General features: G+C 41.9%; 1 protein-coding gene across 1 annotated transcript; it reads left to right on the top strand.

Moving 5' to 3' along the window:
* Positions 1-1,338: 1,338 nt before the first annotated feature.
* Positions 1,339-1,909, top strand: MED6 (mediator complex subunit 6; the record flags this gene model as incomplete). The annotated part of the gene is given in 5 exon segments (XM_033215637.1): positions 1,339-1,447; positions 1,450-1,566; positions 1,569-1,806; positions 1,808-1,878; positions 1,881-1,909. Coding segments are annotated over 5 exon segments (564 nt in total), but the record flags the coding sequence as incomplete, so codon positions are not given.
* Positions 1,910-19,675: the final 17,766 nt, after the last annotated feature.

Below are 19,675 nucleotides of genomic sequence, written 5' to 3'. Positions count from 1 at the left end.
GCTGGGACTACAGGCGCCTGCCACCTCGCCCGGCTAGTTTTTTGTATTTTTAGTAGAGACGGGGTTTCACCGTATTAGCCATGATGGTCTCGATCTCCTGACCTCGTGATCCACCCGTCTCGGCCTCCCAAAGTGCTGGGATTACAGGCTTGAGCCACCGCGCCCGGCCCGCTTTTACATTTTTAAAGTAGCTCTTTGCTGGAGGAAGACCTCGCAAACACTATCGAATAACGGCAGTGGTAGATGTCCATGATCAGCTGGTGGAAACTTTCTTTAATGATCCTCTCATTTTGAACAGTGGTGTCCTGAGTTACTCCTGGAAAGAGTGATCCTATCCAAAACCGGATATGTAATATTGAAATGGATGGAATATAGAAGCTAACTTAAATACTTTAATGTTTCCATGAGAGAATTCTTCCCCAGTGTGTATCTTTTTCAGAATCAAAACTCCCAAGAAAAGCCAATTAAGAAATCAGGAAAACAGGAAAAGGTATTATAATTCTACTACAAGAATTAAAGCTTCACAGTCAACACAAAGACATGTATTTGAAGGAATCCACTAACATTGGAGCAAGATGAAAGCCTGTAGCTGAAGGCTAAGGTTGACATTTCCAGGAACTGGTATAGCACACATGGGAGGAAAGTCACCCTTACCTAACCAACCTTGCCTGCAGCTGTGGCCATGTTGTAAGGGTGTGTTTGTGATTGTGTTTGTTGACAATGGTGAGTGATTTTGGGGAAAAAGTATGATATTAATAAATTTATATGCATATATACCTTATAAAAATCCTATGAGTGGTGTTCCAAAAAATAAAAATTTTTGCCAACAAAATAAGCCCTTAAACTGGTGATTTCAATTTCAAGTGCTACCGAATAATGTTTGCTGGCATTTTCAAGCATTTGAATATTTACTATAGGCTAAAGTTCTTTGTAACTACACGATGAGCATCTCAAATCCAAAAATCCAAATTCTGAAATGCTCCAAAATCTGAAACTACTTAAGCATCTATGTGACACTCAAAGAAAATGCTCACTGGAGCATTTTGGCTTTCAGATTTTTGGATTTGAGATGCTCAGCCAGTGAGTATAATGCAAATATTCCAAAATCTGAAAAAATCAAAATTCGAAACACTTCTGGTCCCAAGCATTTCAAATAAGGGATACTCAACATGTACTACTAAAATTAATGTTTCTAACTTATTAAATACATTTTTCTTAGATGTCCATCATAAGAAATGAATACAAAGAATGTTGAAATATTTTAAGAATAACTTAGGATTTGAGGAATTCCTAAGAATTCCCAGGAGTTTTGATTTCTCACACCCTCAAAGATTAATACCTGTTGAAAATCTGGAAACACCAGAATTCTTAAATAAGATGGTAATAATGAAATGTATCAATTTGCACGCGCAAGAGACCATTCCTTTTAGCTTTCCCAAGCAACAGCAGTAGTCCCTACCCAAGTTATCCCTCTAGCTGATTGCTAACATGTCATTGCTGATGTAATCTCTCAAGCAAGAAACATAGGATCGGTTATGAATTCCAGAGGGCTTACTGCAGTGCATGGAAGGCTGCTTTTGATGAAGTGATGTCATACTATCAATATCATCTATCTATAGGTTATTAGAAGTTCAAGGACCAATAAAAGCAAGATAAAACCAAATGTAAAGCCAAAAGGAAAGAGGAACCAAGCTCTGTTTTCCAGAGATAACATGTAGACTTTAGACAAACTTTTCCACTCAAATTTGTGCATCAAAGCTCAGGAGAAAAGCCTCTCCCAGTAAATTAGACAAAGAAAGAACCAGAACTTACCACACTATGTAAAATCAGAGGAGACAGGGACCTCAAAGAACATCCCCCACACAATGAACACAGAAGGCTTCCTGAGAAATATGCAAAACTCCAGTAAGTACAGGACAAAAGAGAAGCTGCCAAAATAAGAACCTCCCTTATTTTTATACCTCCTGCCCTTGGTTTATGGCAGACATTGAGCTGGAGAACACCTTGTCATAGCCCTCTCTTTTATATGGGAAGTGTTACTCCTTTAAGAAAGGATGACTCCCTTTATTTTTCTATATAAACTTTACTTATGCATCTTTTATACCCTTTCCCTCAATGAACTTGAGTAGCCCATTCACTCGCTTTGTAACAGTCTATAGAGGAGGGGAAAAAAAAGAGAAAAGAACAGAAAAAGGAAAAGGAAAAGGAAAGGGGAAGAGAAAGGGAAAGGGAAAGAGAAAGAAAAGAGAGGAGAGGAGAGGAGACGAGAGGAGAGGAGAGGAGACGAGAGGAGAGGAGAGGAGAGGAGACGAGAGGAGAGGAGAGGAGACGAGAGGAGAGGAGAGGAGAGGGGAAGAAGGAAGGAATTGCGAAAAAAAAAAAAGGTAGTTTGAGGTCAACAGTTTACCAAGAAAACTTCACTAATTGTGGGAGAGAATTGTCTATGCATGGACATTTTATGAATTTCTCCATTTACAAATGCACCCTACTCACAAAGCTAACTACTTTAAAGACCTTCACGCAGTTACTACCAAAGATAGACCTTTGAAAACAGTCAATTACCTTTGTAGAAGGACCCATGCCAACCTTTTCTCAGCCCATTCAGCATGAGTGTGTGTGCTGCCAAAATGTGGTCTTGTGTAGTTTTCTTCCCATTTTATTAACAAACCCAAGCTTTTCTTCAGAAAAGAAGTGCTGATGGCACTTTTTAAAGAAACAAACAGGCCGGGCGCGGTGGCTCAAGCCTGTAATCCCAGCACTTTGGGAGGCCGAGACGGGCGGATCACGAGGTCAGGAGATCGAGACCATCCTGGCTAACACGGTGAAACCCCGTCTCTACTAAAAAAATACAAAAAATTAGCCGGGCGAGATGGCGGGCGCCTGTAGTCCCAGCTACTCGGGAGGCTGAGGCGAGAGAATGGCGTAAACCCGGGAGGCGGAGCTTGCAGTGAGCTGAGATCCGGCCACTGCACTCCAGCCTGGGCGACAGAGCGAGACTCCGTCTCCAAAAAAAAAAAAAAGAAAAAGAAACAAACAGTAGCCTTCACAAGACACTCCCCAACTGCAGCAGCCAGCAAGGACTCAGTTAGGCCCCACACTCACGTCCCACCAGAGTGGCCAGGACGCATAGTCCAGACAGAAGAATTTCATGTTTATTGTGTGGAAAATGGGAAATCCTTGGAAGATTGGCATAACATTCCCAAGGAAGTATTTTTGGAAAATAGATTTGTCTTGAATGGAATAATATAGTCATCCATCAGCCAGTCGTTGGCCCATTACCAAAAGTACCTGTCTACATCCACTTCTATAAAAACATAATTTCAACTTTTACTTTAGATTCATTCAGATTTGTTACATGGGTACATTGCATGATGTTGAGGTTTGGGGTACGGATGATCCTGTCACCCAGTTAGTGAGCATAGTGTCCAACAGTTTTCAATCCTTGTCCTCCTTCCTCTAGTAGTCCCCAGTGCCTATTGCTGCCATCTTTATGTTCATGAGTACCCAATGTTCAGCTCCTATGTATAAGTGAGAACATGTGGTATCATTACAAACTACTTTTATGTTTTCAGTCAATTTTTGCGTATGAGGGTAGAGGCTGCAATATACTATTGTACAAATTGTGGAGAAGTAGGAAACTCCATGGAAGCCAAATATATGATGGACGGAAGGATGCATGGACAAGTCACTGGCACTCTCTGAACCTCAGTTTCCGCACCTGTAAAATGGGGGTAATATACCTACCACATGAGAATGAGTATAAAATGCTCAGCACAGTGCCTATCATATAAACAATAACCTCAAATGTTAGCTAACATTATTATCATCATTATCATCACTACTAACCACCACCACCATTGTCATGGCCATCGTCAGCATCCTAGCAGCAGCAGCAACACAGCGCCACCAGAGCAAGCCTTCCCATTGTCTCTTGAAATCCCGCTCCCCAGGCAGATCTTTACTGTTCATCACAGAATTTCTCAACATGTTCTTCTCCAGTATAGAGGAGATCCAACCAAGGGAAGAGGCTAAGAAACAGTATGTCGAAAAAGTCTTAAATGTTGAAGAAGGCTGAGGGTATTGAGGAGGGAAACAAATTACTTCAAACACAATGACAATTCCCAGGAAATGTAAATTGGTTGGACACCCTTTATGTTATTCAAGCGTTCCTTACAGATGTTAATTCACCTCACCTCATTTGGACCCCTTTGCAAATGGCGGCGGCCAACAAATATCCCTGGTTAAATACAATTTAAGAGAATTGCTCAGAAATGGGCATGTTCCGGCCGGGCGCGGTGGCTCAAGCCTGTAATCCCAGCAGTTTGGGAGGCCGAGACGGGCGGATCACGAGGTCAGGAGATTGAGACCATCCTGGCTAACATGGTGAAACCCCGTCTCTACTAAAGATACAAAAAACTAGCGGGGCGAGGTGGCGGGCGCCTGTAGTCCCAGCTACTCGGGAGGCTGAGGCAGGAGAATGGCGGGAACCCGGGAGGCGGAGCTTGCAGTGAGCTGAGGTCCGGCCACTGCACTCCAGCCTGGGCGACAGAGCGAGACTCCACCTCAAAAAAAAAAAGAAAGAAAGAAATGGGCATGTTCCGTGCTCCTGCCAGGACAAAGTTAAGATCATTTGTTCCCTACTCAATTCATCTTTGACCCCCAAACACATTCTTCAAGAGCAATCTTCCTCTTCAGAAGTTCCTCTCTTGGGTTTTAGAGAACTTTTTGGCTTGAACTCTTTCTAAAATTAAAGCCAACTGCTGTTAGCTCTCAGATGCAATGATATTTCACTCTGGCCAGGGCTGACTATCACAGACGCATCTCAAACCACATAAGTTCTTATTGTTTAAACTGTCTTAAGCAGCTGTTAAAACATACCCTAAGATATCAAAGCCACTCTAATTAACTTCCTGCTTCTTTGGGACTTCAAAGTCTTTCAAAAAGTTTTAAATAGGGTTTTTATAGAGAATTTGACCTAATATTTGAAGAAAATTTTGCAAGCTTGCCCAAGAGACTCCAACTTCTCCTTCCTTCTTCCACTCCCATTCCCTCCTCACCCCCCCGAATCTTAGTGTTCTAAGACTAGCTGTGAGAATTTAGGAGAAATTTTAAAATCTGCCATACCAAAACGGTAAATCTCTTTACTCACATCCATGCTATTTCTCAGGGTGGTCACTGACATCCCGTGTAAATGGCCCTCCCTGGGACACCTCTTCTCAACTTGGCAACCCTTTGCCCATCCCTCAAACCAAATATTCTCTGTGAAGTGCCCCTGGCTCGCTCAGGGTGAGGGCAGTGCTCTCTTTTCCAGCGCCCACACAATCCCCACATCTCTGCTTGGCTTTTATCACGATGAATTGGAATGTGTCCATTTACGTGTCTGTCTCCCTGTCTAGACTATGAGGTCCATAGGGCAGGAACTGTTTTGTATTAAGCTTTGTGCTCCCACAGCCTAGCACAGGGCTCTGCTAACCCATGAACAGGACTCAATAGATGTCTGATAAATGACTGAGTCCCAACTCATTCTGGGGGAGTTTGGGTTGTATTTTAACGTATCCATTTCTTATTAGTCTTTGACCTCAGTCTCCAGGTTTTCCATAAACATTATCTTAAAGGCGTTATACCAAGGGAATCACTGCTCTGAGAAACAGTGTCATAAAAATTAGCTAAAACTTGGAAATAAGGCAAAAGTGGTGAGTGACACACCTTTCCAAATCCTCCAAAGAATTTTCTAGGAGAATATACTTAGTTCATTTCATTGCTTGCCAGTGACTAAAGGTCTCTGACTTAGTGAAGTTATCTATTATCTGGTACATTTTCGTCCAGTAGAAACACTGATCATTTCTGTCTGCTGTAACATATAACCTCAAAGATTTGTGGCTTGTTGGGCATTAACCAGTTTATATCTAACCCAGCAATCTTATCCTAACAATTTTTTTATTAAATTGCCTATAAATATCCTTACTTCTTAGTCTTTGAACAGGGTACACCATCTTACTGGTTCCCTCATTAATTAATGAATTAAATAAAATTTTTAGTGGCACAGGCTTGTAGTCCTAGCTACTTGGGAGGCTGAGATGGGAGGATCACTGGAGCCCAGGAGGTCAAGGCTGCAGTGAGCTATGATCACACCATTGTACTCCAGCCCAGGTGACAGAAAGAGGCTCTGGCTCAAAAAAAAAAAAAAAAGAAAAAAGAAAACAAAATTTAAGTGCTTCTTTTGCATTTACCTGAATCAGATTTTACCTTTTCAACAATTTTTTAAATAAAAGTCATAATCCACAGTGACAGTACAAAACCAAAAGGTCTACAGGGTAGGTCCCATGGAGTAGCAGAGAGGCCTGGGCTGGGTGTGCAGAAAGCTGGCTTTGCTAGGAACTCTCTATAACCTCAAGGACCTCCCTTGTGCTTATCTGTCACCGAAGGACAATATCCTAAGCTCACTGTATCCCTCACAGGGTTACTGAGATAATGAAATGGATCCATTTACTTAAAGAGCTTTGGAAGAGACTAAAGTACCCGTCCTGGTGTGGCATGGTGGCTCATGCCTGCAATCCCAGCACCTTGGGAGGCCGAGGTGAGTGGATCACTTGAGGCCAGGAGTTCAAGACCAGCCTGGACAACACGGCAAAATCCTGTCTCTACTAAAAATACAAAAATTAGCCTGGCAGAGTGGTGCGTGCCTGTAATTCCAGCTACTCGAGAGGCTGGGGCACAAGAATTGCTGGAACCCAGAAGGCGGAGGTGGCCGTGAGCCGAGATTACACCACTACACTCCAGCCTGGGCAAAAGAGCAAGACTCTGTTTCAAAATAAATAAATAAATAAAGTACCAGCTCACCGTGAAGCTCTTATAAAGGAAGGCCAGCTTTTCCCCTAGAAAACAATGGTGAGAAGGACAATACATGGAAGGAGACCAGAATGAACATAGATAGGAAGGAGCTGCTGCCATCCCACCCCACCCCTCCAGCCCCAGGTTAAACCACTGTCAACTCCTGCCTGGACATCGGCAAGAGCCTTCTAAAGCATCCATTCTTGCCTCCATCCCTATCCAGTCTCCAAACAGCAGCAAGTGTTCTTTCCAAACTGTAGGAAGATCATGTCAAGCCTCTGCTTCAAGCCCTCCAGAGGCCCTCCAACATTCTTAGGATACCATTCACACACCCCTCTTGGCCCACAGGGCACTGTGCAATCCAGTCCCATGGCTACTTCTCCAAACTCATCTCAGGGATTTCTCATCTTCACTCTGTGCTCTGGCTTCACCAGTGCTGTTAGGCTCCTCAGGCAGGCGTAGCTCTCTCACCTCAGGGCCTTTGCACTTGTTGTTTCTTCTGCCGTTACCATCCCCCTTTCTTCATATTACTGGCTTCTTTTGATGTTACCTTAAACTTCACACACACACCCCAGAACGAACATTCTTGCCCACCCTTGCCAGAAATATATCTACCACTATTCTCTCTCTGGCTCTGTTCTTAGTACTCTCCAGCATGGGATGATATTTATATATGGTCTGTCTTCCCCATCAGCAAGACTGCCTTGTAGTTGCCCTAGTGCCTGGCACATAGTAGGCACCTGATACATATTTGTTGAATACATGAGGATAAAGGCACAGGATATCCAGCTGCCTCCAAGTAGCGGAGGTCATGCAGGATGGACACATTTCTGAACCCATGCAATGCAAGTTCCTGAATCCCAAGTACATATTTCAAAAGACTGTAACCAAGAAGAAAACTCTCAAGCTCGCAAGGCGTCAGTTCAGTGCTGCTTTCAAGAACAGGGCTCCTCAGAAACGCTCTGCCTAAGGAACAGCAAGTAACAACAGGTCTCACCAGCACTTCATTTCGTAACTCCAAAGATATCGAATCACTTCATGAGAAGGGAACAGCCCTTCCTACCAAGAATGAAACATTACCCAGAAACATGACAGCATCTGTACCCAAGGGCTAGGCTTGAAGCAGATGAAAACAACAACCAACTGGAATTCACGGATGTTTCAACAGCACACTGGGGAGAGAAAATCCCAGGCTGCCTCACGGGATTCTGCTTGAGGTTTACTTCAGGGCATCCAATTACACAGCTCCCTCTCCACAAGCCTTAATCAGAGCCGCAGGGCACAGCTCCCTTTCCAGGGGCTGAGGGCTTTACAGTGTCTGTGATCTCTCTTGCCAGCCACTCCAGTGGCTGCAGCATGAGGCCCATACCTTCAGGATGCTCCCATAATGCCCTGGGCAGTGCCGGCTCACCTCCGTGAAAAGATACCTTCAACAAGCAATGCTGCCTAAGAGGTGCTGATTAATAGGGTGCTTGTCTCCATTCACATTTTTCATATCAAGGATATCAAACAGCAGCAAAAGAGGTCATGGTAGCAAAAAGCTATTTCTGGGAAAAGTGTCTGATGGGGGAAGGGCCCAAAAAGATTTCATTCACTATGTGACTGGCCCCGTTGAGTTATCTGGAAATCAGAGGCTGCTGGAAACATGCCCCTGGAAGTCCTTCCCCACAAAGGCTTGTGGCCAACGGGAATGCTAAGGCAGGGATGCCAACAGGGCTTTCTTGCTTTGGGGGAAATATTAGGTTGTAGCCCAAGATAAGTTCATTCTAAGCAGCTGGGCAGAGAATACTTATCTTCAAGTGTTTACCTTTTTCAGATGCAACAGAATTTTTTTCTGCACCCATCAACCTGCCACCCGCAATCAAAGGCCAGGCTGCGGCCTTCACAGCCAGGACCCACCCACCTGTGCAACCTCTGCCCAGACACCCAAGTCCTATCTCAGGATTCCAAGTTGAAGAGTTTCTCCTATCACTTCCAACCCCTTGCCTCCGTGAAGTTCTTCCCCGAAATGCAGCAAACTCTTCTTGAAACTCAGACCACGACACGAACGAGTTTGTCACCATGCTTTGTTTAACTTTTTTTTTCTCAGAAATATTCTTGTGGCCAAAAATAGAACATTTTCCGTTCCGGGGAACAAACAGCATCCATGGGAATTAAAGTAGTGCCTCATGCCTCTCCAGAAAATTCCTGCACGCACACTCATGCACACATAAGCTGCTTGCAAGTTCCAAAAAGTTGCTTTCTGTAGGTACAGTGGTGAACAGGAGCCAAAAGTCCTCTGTTTATTTTCTATCCAAGAAAATTGCCAGATAAAAAACACAAGGGCACCTCAGGGAGGCTTTATAGGAAAAATCTAACTTAATCTGGTGTAATGATTTTGAAAATGGCCCCATTGTCCACCCCTCCTCCCTCTCACCACCATCCTAGAATTCGTCTCAATACTCACTCCTCTAAAATTCCAAAACGTCACGGCCTTTATTCTGGCAAGCTACTGTTGGATGGTTAGCCGTGAGGTTTCTCTAAACTTACGCCTTCGATGGAATCAGAAATGACACATTTAGGAAAAAATTCTCAATCTTAAATACTGAACTAGGTAAAATGAAGCTGTGTGTAAAATGTCAGAAAAATAGTAATCCAGAAATTAGGCTACTAGCACAAGATGCGGCAGTATTTTATACACTCTTACGTATCCTACAAATTTATTATTGTCAGCATTTCCATAATCCTCTTTAATGAGACTTACATGGCTACAATGACATTTCTTATTTTTACTTTGGGATATGCAGCCCATTGACTATCCATCACCTCTCCAAAACAGGGATTGTATTAGCTATGAGGTCTGCAGGGGCTATGTGTTTTTTGTTTTGTTTTGTTTCTTTGTTGTTGTTGTTGTTGTTTTGGAAAAGGACTCTTGCTCTGTCACCCAGGCTGGAGTGCAGTGGCACAACCTTGGCTCACTATAACCTCCGCTTCTAGGATTCAAGCAATTCTTTTGCCTCAGCCTCCTAAGTAGCTGGGATTACAAGCACATGTCACCATGCCCAGCTAATTTTTTGTGTTTTTAGTAGAGACGGGGTTTCACCATGCTGGCCAGGCTGGTCCTGAACTCCTGACCTCGTGATCCGCCTGCCTCAGCCTCCCAAAGTGCTGGGATTACAGGCTTGAGCCACCGTGCCCGGCTGGGACTATTTTTATACGCAGTTGTTAAGAATTTAGAAATGAGGATAAGAAAAAGGAAAGGTCCTTTAAAATAACTGGATCTATCGCTGACACCAGAAGTAGGAGGAACTAATAAGCCAATGTAGGGACAGCGAAGGAAAGACCAAGAAATGGGGCAAAGCATAAGAATAGGGGAGGAAAACGGGAAGTGAGAGACAGATAAGAATCTGAACATCAGACACTAATTGATGGGTGAGTGGAGGTGAACCAAAGCAAACTGACTGACCCAAGAGGGGCTGTGGGAAAACAAGTATGGCAAGAGAGAGGGGACAGGAAGGCCAAAGGGAGAAGGAGGCATGTAGTCTAGTAGTTAGAGAACAGTTATTTACCAGTTGGGTTACGTTGGCCAGTTCACCATTCTGAAGCTCAATTAATTGGTATATTAAGTGGAGATACTAGAATCTCATGCAGGAGCACGTGGATTAAATGAGTTAATACATAAGATACTTAGAACAGTGGCTGGTTTAGAGTAAACATTCAACAAATGTTAGCTATTATTACCAAAAGACAAACATATTCCATATTTCCATCAGAGAATATATGCTTATGAGCTAGACCTTCAGTTATACTGTCCTTAAATTCTTCTAACACATATGAAGCACAAAAATTATGAGGGAGCTGCAAACCCAAGTGCAGGTGAAAGAGATTACAGGATAGTGGTCCAGATGCTGACAAGTACTTGCAACAATTAGCCCCCAGAGGTTGAATGAAAGGGAATTCATAGCTGAGAATTTATCACAACCACTGTTCCCATTTTCAACTTTGATACTTCATTCAGTCAACAAACATCATGCAAGCAACTCTTGAAGCCTGCACACATTTGGTCTCGCCCCAGCTTATCTTTCTGGAATCAACTTGAGCCCCTTCCACCAACCTCACCATTTTGTAGCTGCACCAGAGTAATTATTCAGCAGACATTTCTTGTTCTTATGATCCTGCCCTCCTGCATTTGCTCAAGTTGTTTGCTCAAACTGGAATTTCCTTTCTTAATTCTGTAGTCTAGCAAGGTATTAGTCATCCATCCAGACCAAATGTTATGTTGGTTTTTGTGCCCTCCCTTTTCTTCTCCCCCATTGTTTAGCAGGATGAATCCTCCTCACCTCAGTTCTCTTGGCGTACAAGTGGTAAATATTAATACATACACCTCATTATGGATTGAATTGTGTTGCTCAAAGATGATATTGTGAAGTCCTGACCCTTTGTGTGTGACCTTATTTGGAAACAGAATCTTACAGATTACAGAAGTAATCAAGTTAAAATGAAGTCATTAGGGTGGTCCCTAATCTGACTAGTGTCCTGATAAAATAATAAAACTTGGAGGCCGGGTGCAGTGGCTCAGGCTCACACTTGTAACTCCAGCACTTTGGGAGGCCGAGGAGGGTGCATCACTTGAAGTCAGGAATTCAAGACCACCCTGGCCAACATGGCGAAACCCCATCTCTACTAAAAATAAAAAATTAGTCAGATGTGGTGGCACACGCCTGTAATCCCAGCACTTTGGGAGGCCCCGAGGCTGGCAGATCACTTGAGGTCAGGAGTTTGAGACCAGCCTGGCCAACACGGTGAAATCCTATTCTACTAAAGATACAAAAATTAGCTGGGCATGGTGGCACACGCCTCTAGCTGCTCTAGAGGCTGAGGCAGGAGAATCGTTTGAACCAGGGGAGTGGAGGCTGCAGTGAGCCAAGACTGTGCCACTGCACTCCAGCCTGGGCGACAGAGCAAGACTCCATCTCAAAAAAAAAAAGAAAGAAAAAGAAAATTTGGACACAGAGACACATGTACAAAGGAACAACACATGGAGAACTCCAGGGGTAGGTAGAGGATTAGAGTGATGCATCGACAAAGTCAAGGAGCCACCGGAAGCTGGAAGAGAGGCATGGGCCCGACTCACCCTTACAGCACCCAGAAGGACCCAACTCTGACATCACCTCGATTTCGGACGTCTAGCCTCCAGAGCTGTGAGAGAATACATTTCTATTATTTAGAGCCGCCCAGTTGTGACACTTTGTTAGGACAGCCCTAGGAGACTAATCTGCACCTCAACCACAGCACATGCTTGGTCTCCATGGGAGATCCCTGAGGTCAGGAACTGAAGAGCATTTGTCTCCAGATTCTCAGACCTCTGACATCATCTGGCAGGTAAAAGGCTCTCTAAACTCTAAATTCTTATTAAGTAACTCTCTAGGAGTCCACAGTCTAGACCAGGGGTCGGTAAACTCCTGGCTTGTGGGCCAGATCCAGCCCACTGCCTGTTTCAGTAAATAAAGTTTTATTGGAATACAGCCACGCTCATTCATTTGTTTTGTCTATGGCTGATTTCACACTAAAACAGCAGAGTTGAGTAGTTGCAACAGAGACCATATGGCCTGTAAAACCTAAAATATTTACTCTCTGGCCGTTTACCAAAAAATTTTACTGACCCCTGGTCTAGAAGGAAAGAAACATAAATGAAGCATAGCAATAGACTAAAATCAGTTCTATAATATAACACAGATAGGTGCAGAGAAAATAATTATGGGTTGAATCAGTATTTACAGAGAAGATGACATTTTTAAAGTGAGAGTCTAGTTGGAAAAGTCAAAATATATCATTTATTTCCTCTATTGTGTTCTCTGAACTAACAGCCTTTACACTAATGGTTGCAGAGTGGTTGAGGGCTGGAGTTATAGAGCTGGTTTGGGGAAAAACAATGATGGGTTCATTCTCTACCTATTGAGTTGGACTGGCCAGTGACATACCCAAGACGAGACATCCACTCACTAAACATTGCTGAGAAGTCTAGATCAGAGGCACTGATTTGGGGCTTAACACAATACAGATGAAGCCATCACAGGAAGAGAGAAGCTTACCCAGCAAGAGTAGGAGGTGAGAAGACAGTTGCACAGGAAATTCAGGGAACTTCAGAACTTAGCAGTAGCAAAGGAAGAGGAAAAGCCCCTGAGGGGCCTTTTTACAGAGAGGAGAGACAGGAAAAAAAGAGGGAACGCTGTGCCTCGGGCCCAGGAAAAGAGGGTCCAGCAATGTCCAGAGGCCAGGAGAATGAATCCAACATATTTAACAACCAAGAGGCCAATGGCCTGATGTCAGTCGTTTCATCTGCTCATCACTAGCACAAGTTACTCCTCAAACTGAACCACAGGAAAAGGGAACTTCAGTTATTATGAATAGAAAACAATAGAGACTAAGAGAAAGAAAAAAAAATCAAGAAAGGAGATGGAGAAAAGCACATCCATCCAATTGAAGATTACAGGGCTGAAATTAACACCTCATCCATGAAATCTATGTTATGCTTGTTCTATATCAATTTCATACTTTATCTAAACTCAACAGAGCTAACTGAAAAAACAAAGAAAAATCTTCCATTTGAGACAGCATGGATGAATCCAGAGGACATTATGCTGAGTAAAGTAAGCCAGACACAGAAAGACAAACACTGCGTGATCTCATGTATATATGATTCTAAACAAATCAAACTCATAGAAACAGAGTGTAGGAAGGTGGTCAGGGGATGCAGGATACGATACAGGGAGGAGATTTTGGTCAAGGAGTACAAAATTTCAGTCATAAAAGAAGTTCTGTAGATCTAATATACAACCTGGTAACTACAGTTAATAATACTACACTGTATGCTTGAAACTTGCCAAGAGAGCAGGTGTTAAGTGTTCTAATCACACACAAAAAAACAACTGTGTGAGGTGAAAGATAGGTTGTGAAATCACTCCAAATGTATACATATAATTGTCCCCCCTTATCCAAGGGAAATATGTTCCAAGATCCCCAGTGGGTGCCTGCAACCACAGATAATGCTTAGCCTTACATGTACTATGCTTTGTCTTGTACATACAGATCTACGATAAAGTTTAATTTATAAACTAGGCACAATAGGATAGTAACAATGATAACTAGCAAAAAATAAAACAGTTGTAACAATATACTATAGTGAAAGTTATACAAAGGTGGCCTCTCTCGCTCCTCCTCAAAATATCTTATTGTACTATAGTCATTGATTTGCAGACCTCAGTTAACTGTGGGTAACTGAAACCATGCAAAGGAAAGCCATGAATTAGGGGGAACTACTGTATATCAAAACATGACATAGTACCCCTTGAATATACACAATTTTAATTTGTCGGTTGTACCTCAGGAAAGCTGAGCAGAAAAGAAATAAATTCAACAGGGCTGAAAATTAACCAAGTGCATATGATTCATTCTTTTAGACAGCCCAGAAAATTCGATAACTGACTTAAAGCACATTAACAGGTTTTAAAGTAATCCCAGCTACAAATTATTGACTGCCCGCTCTGCGCCAGGTGCTGTGCAAGTCGCTTTAGATGGATTACCTCATTTGATCCCCACTAAAACCCTGTGTGGCGAATATATAGTAAAGTATAATTTATGACTTTTAGATGAGGAAATTGAGGTTCAGAAATATCTCACAGCTATACACCATTCTGGGAAGGAGGAAAACGGGGAGCAGAGAAGAAGGGAGGGAACCAAAGTCAATATTTATAAATTGTTTACTCTTTGTAAGTATTACTGTAAGAATTTTAAATACCTTGGCTCATTTCAGCCTCACAACAACCTATGTGGAAGAGGGAATGGCAAGTAAATGAACTTAAAGAGGTTGCCAAAGGTTAGAAGTGAGTGAAAAACTGTGGGTTTCTGGAGACATCTCTCAGAATTCAGAAATGAACTAACTATGGAGCTATGTGAAAGTAAGATCAGTCTAAGTCAATGCTAAAATAATACAAAATAGCTCTGACTGCCTTCTAAGACGTTTCTGAAGAGTTCCTCTGACCTTGAGTGGAGGAAAACAGAACCATCCTCCCCTCCCAGCAGCTCCTGCAGTCCACCCCCAGGAGAGGGAAAGGCCCCAACGAGGTGACACTGGCTTGAAGCTCCTCCTCTGTGTCATAAGGGATGGGACCACATGACCCTGAATTCCTTCCAGAATTAAGCATCAATGTTTTCAAGCACATGATAGAGTCTGGCAGGTAAAGGGACTGCAGTGAGTGTTTATTACATAAGGAATTCAACTGAGATTTTTAAAGACCCCAATAAAGAGTGTGTGAAAAATGGTCCAATTGTCAAAAATCACTTCCCTGTCTTGGAGGGGGTTGTTCTGCAAAGTCTCCACTTCCTTGCTTTACACAACTCCTGATATTCCAGTACAAGGTTGTGATCTGGGCCCCTCCTTGTCCTCATTCATGCATTCGTTCCACAGACAAAAAATTCTTCTCTGAAATGTACGTCATCCATTTTAGTGAACACTTGGAAGATGATCTTGAAATAATTGGGCATGCTAACAAACAAGGGAAAGGCCTGCTTAAGAACAATCAATGTTCATAGTGCCTGATGGAAGACAAGAAAATAGATTACTTGTTCTTTATCATGGTTCTAATTAAGAATTTGGGTTCTGTGTTGTTGACTATGGAAAAATAAAACCTTCATACTCTACTGGTGGAAGTTCTCACTGCTTCTGGAAAATAATCTGGCAATCCTTGTCATGAGCTTTAAAGTAAGTCAAGCCCTTTGACTATGGAATTCTAAGTATATAAACTTAGGAAAAGCATCAGAAAAGCAGGATGAGGGAAATAGTATCATGTTTTGCTCAAACTCTGGATTTATAGTGCCTGTACTATTCTAATGCTCACTTAGATGATCTACTTAACCTCTGTGCCTCAGTTTCCTCATCTGAAAAATGGAGATGACAATAGTCTCTGCATCACAAAGTTAATATCAAATGAGTTTAAAAGTGTAACATAATTTACATTTATTTTCTCTCTTTTTCTTTCTTTCTTTCAACCAGTCTGGAGTGCACTGGTGCAATCTTGGCTCACTACAACCTCCACCCCCACGGGTTCAAGCAGTTCATATGCCTCAGCCTCCTGAGTAGCTAGGATTACAGGCACACACCACCCTGCCCTGCTCATATTTATATTTTAGTAGAGACCATGTTTCACCATGTTGGCCAGGCTGGTCTCGAACTCCTGACCTCAAGTGATCTGCCTGCCTCGGCCTCCCAAAGTGCTGGGATTCCAGGCATGACCCACCTCACCCAGCCTCTTATTTATTTCTCATAGAAATACCACAAGGAAGGCAAGAAAGATATTGACCTGACATAGTCAATAGTAAGCACTCTCAATGAAATACAGTTTATTTTTATTAGTATTATGTATATTACAAAGATATAAAGATGTTCATTATATTATTATAGTGAAAATGTGCCAAAAATTATTCAACAATAAGAGAACAGTTAAATAAATGATACTTTCATATGATAAAATAAGCAGATATTTAAAATGTTGATTTCAAAGAGAAGTTAACAAAATGGGAAAAATTCATCAAATAATGTTAAGTGAAAAAGTAGGTTGAGAAGTTGCATGGACTGTATGGTCACAATTTTGACATGACATTGCAGTGGATACTGAATGCAGTCTTTGCCCAACTTCCCTTTGTGAAGTACACGTCTCTCTCCAGCTGCTGGGAATATCGCTGCTGATAGCACACAGCTGCATCCCCTATTGGGAATCGTCCATGGCCCTAAAAAATAGAATCATCCAGAATTAGCCCGTCTAGGGGGCCAATGACTCACTGATGCAAGGATACAAAAGTCGGGCCAGTTACCTTACTTTGGGTCAATTCTAAAGGGCTATGCCAGCTCCACAGCTCCCTCCATGATTGGATGAGTCTCAGTTGCAACTGCATCTGGAGTCAGATTCTCTTCTGCACAGCACAGTCCTTCCTTACTTTCTTACAAGGAGCATCTCCTGAAAGCATGCTCCCAGTAAGCATTCAGCAGGCAGTTCTCAGAGTCTGTTTCCAGGAAACCCAATCTAAGATATATTTAGATTAAAATATAATGAAGAGATGGAGCATGGTAGATTGGGGGGCAATGAAACTATTCTATATCATACTTTAGTGGATACATGTCATTATACATTTGTCCAAACTCATGGTATATGCAAGAATGAACCCCACTGTAAACTATGGACTTTGGATGATAATGTTGTCTTGATGCAGGTTCATCAGTTGTAACAAATGTCTACTCAGGCAGGAAATGTTGATAATGGGGGAGGATCTGCACGTGTTGGGGAAATGGGTATATGGGAACTCTCTGACCTGTTCAATTTTGCTGTGAACCTAAAACCGCTCTAAAAAATTAAGTCTATTAAAAACATATATATTATGAGGGAATAGCTCTGAGTAAAGAAATTTCTGAGTTTTCCGATTTCTGTATAAAAAGTATGTATTGCTTATGAACAATATGACATTGTTTTAAAAGAGGCAGAGTCCTCCCTGGGCTGTTATAATTAATTAAGCCCATGAATGTCAATACATAGATTTTGTTTTATTTCTTTATCTCAAGCTGAGTTTTCTTTAAAAATATGCAAATGTTTTCATTTAAATGGCATCACTCGTAAGTAATGAGCCTAGATTACATATGCACACATACACTTCGGATTATAAGTGTCTCAACCTGGCCATCAGGTTTCTTAATCTGCATATCCTAATGATCTACTGCAGCTTAAAATCTAACTCTTTATTCTGGGAGAATTGTTTTCATACTCTGTGCTATTTACTAGTCACACAAGAAAATCAGCCTCATGGTTTTGTAATAGTACCGTGGTAATTTATTTTTTTAAATCTTGCCCATTTTCCCACTCACCTCATTGTCCACTCAGTTAGATTCTGAAAACCACTGGAAGTTTCAAAAGATCCAATTCTTCCTCAAAAGATTAAGATTCTTCTTCATTGAGGACATTCAAAAAATGTGCCAGAGATTTTGACAGTAGTTTCAGCAGAGGAGGCCTAAGACATCTGGAGCAATGACATATTGTTGGAGTAGGAGCTCAGCCACCTCCAGTAGCTGCTTGGAGAACACAATGCTTTGAATGGATTGGCTTTGGGTGTTTGTTGAAAGTAAAATCCACCATGGAACTTCAGTTTAGATTTTAAAATAATACAACCTTAGAAGTAACTATTTGAGCCAGACTTTCTACTTGTAGGTACAGAACATCTCCTCCTATGGATAAATGCCAAGTTATTGTTATGAGATCAGAAAAAGCCGTCAAGATCAAAGGAAACTGGAGGTGAAAAAAAAGAAGCCTGTGGAAATCTTCCACTCAAATAGTATATACTGCTTTCAGAGAAGCTATTATAACTACCGATAAAGGGAGAAATAACAGACAAAGTTTTTGGCTTTATGTTTTTTGTATCATCAGTCTTGCCTTTGTGAGGATCTACAATGTTCTTGCATCAGCAGCAGTTAGATTTTTTCCCACTGGAAACATCGAGTACAGCCTGATGTGATATAGGGTATTCAGATAAAAGATTTTCACATTTGGAGAGGAAATACTGCATGAAGTCCAGGGAAATAGCTTGTTTTTAAAATGGTAGTCTTTCTAGTAATCCCAATTCTGGGAAACTAACTCAAGATAAGAAGAAGAAATGTAGGAAAAACTTCATGCATAAGGATATCAATCATAATGCTATTATTTATGTATAAATATTCTCACAACAGTGAGAATAAGCTAAATGCTCCACACTAGGCAAATGGTTTGAGTAAACTCTGCTGCGTCAGCTCACTAATGTTTCTGAAGATTTTATAACAATAAGGAAAAACAGTTATAGTGTTGAATGAACAATGCCGGATATACAGTTCTACGTCTGATGTAACGTGAATCTCACACACACACACACACACACCAAGTAAGCATTAAAAAATAACTAGAAGGAAAAACTACAGAATGCCACCAAACAGGATATCTTAGTGAAGTTTTATGTATTTTTTTCCCTTTCTTCTACTTGTCTGTATGTTACTCATTTCTTTTAATGAGATAGAAATTATAAGCCTTATATTATAAAAATAAAAAGAGGAGGAGGGGCCGGGCACAGTGGCTCACTCCTGTAATCCCAGTACTTTGGGAGGCCAAGGCGGGCAGATCACCTGAGGTCGGGAACTCAAAACCAGTCCGACCAACATGGAGAAAACCCGTCTCCACTAAAAATGCAAAATTAGCCGGGCATAGTGGCACATGCCTGTAATCCTAACTACTCGGGGGCTGAGGCAGGAGAATTGCTTGAACCCGGGAGGCAGAGGTTGCATGCGGTGAGCCGAGGTCACGCCATTGCACTCCAGCCTGGGCAACAAGAGTGATACTCTGTCTCAAAAAAAAAAAAAAAAAAAAAGTAAGAAAAGAGGAGGAGGAAGAGAATGGCTATACCTTCACCTTGGTTACCAAAGTGATTAGCGAAAATAAATGGAAGAAGCCTTGATGGATCATTGAAATCAGCCACCAGGCTGCTAATACGGAAAACGAGCAACGTAAGAAACTGACCTAAAAGAATACGTTAAAATACGAGTGAAAAAGTAGGCACTGTAAGAATTTGCATTAGGAAAGTATTTTGAAATGCTCATCAGTGTGGTTTTATCATGTTTCTTCTCATTCAGACCTTTCTTCCATTCAGTGAGCTGTGTATTCGGAACCACTTGTTCAAAAAGAAAGGAAAACCTAAGACCCTATCTCAAAATGAGACCCTGACTTAGAAAGAAAAACCACAAATCTGTTCTCGGCCTGGGTTTTAGAGCCCAAGGCCAGTGAGGAGTCGAAGAATTTGG

The sequence above is a fragment of the Trachypithecus francoisi genome, unplaced genomic scaffold (assembly GCF_009764315.1).
Source record: "Trachypithecus francoisi isolate TF-2019V2 unplaced genomic scaffold, Tfra_2.0 Contig00586, whole genome shotgun sequence".
Lineage (NCBI taxonomy): Eukaryota > Metazoa > Chordata > Mammalia > Primates > Cercopithecidae > Trachypithecus > Trachypithecus francoisi.
The sequence above is the reverse complement of the archived record's forward strand: the minus strand, read 5'-3'. Positions and strand labels throughout refer to the sequence as shown.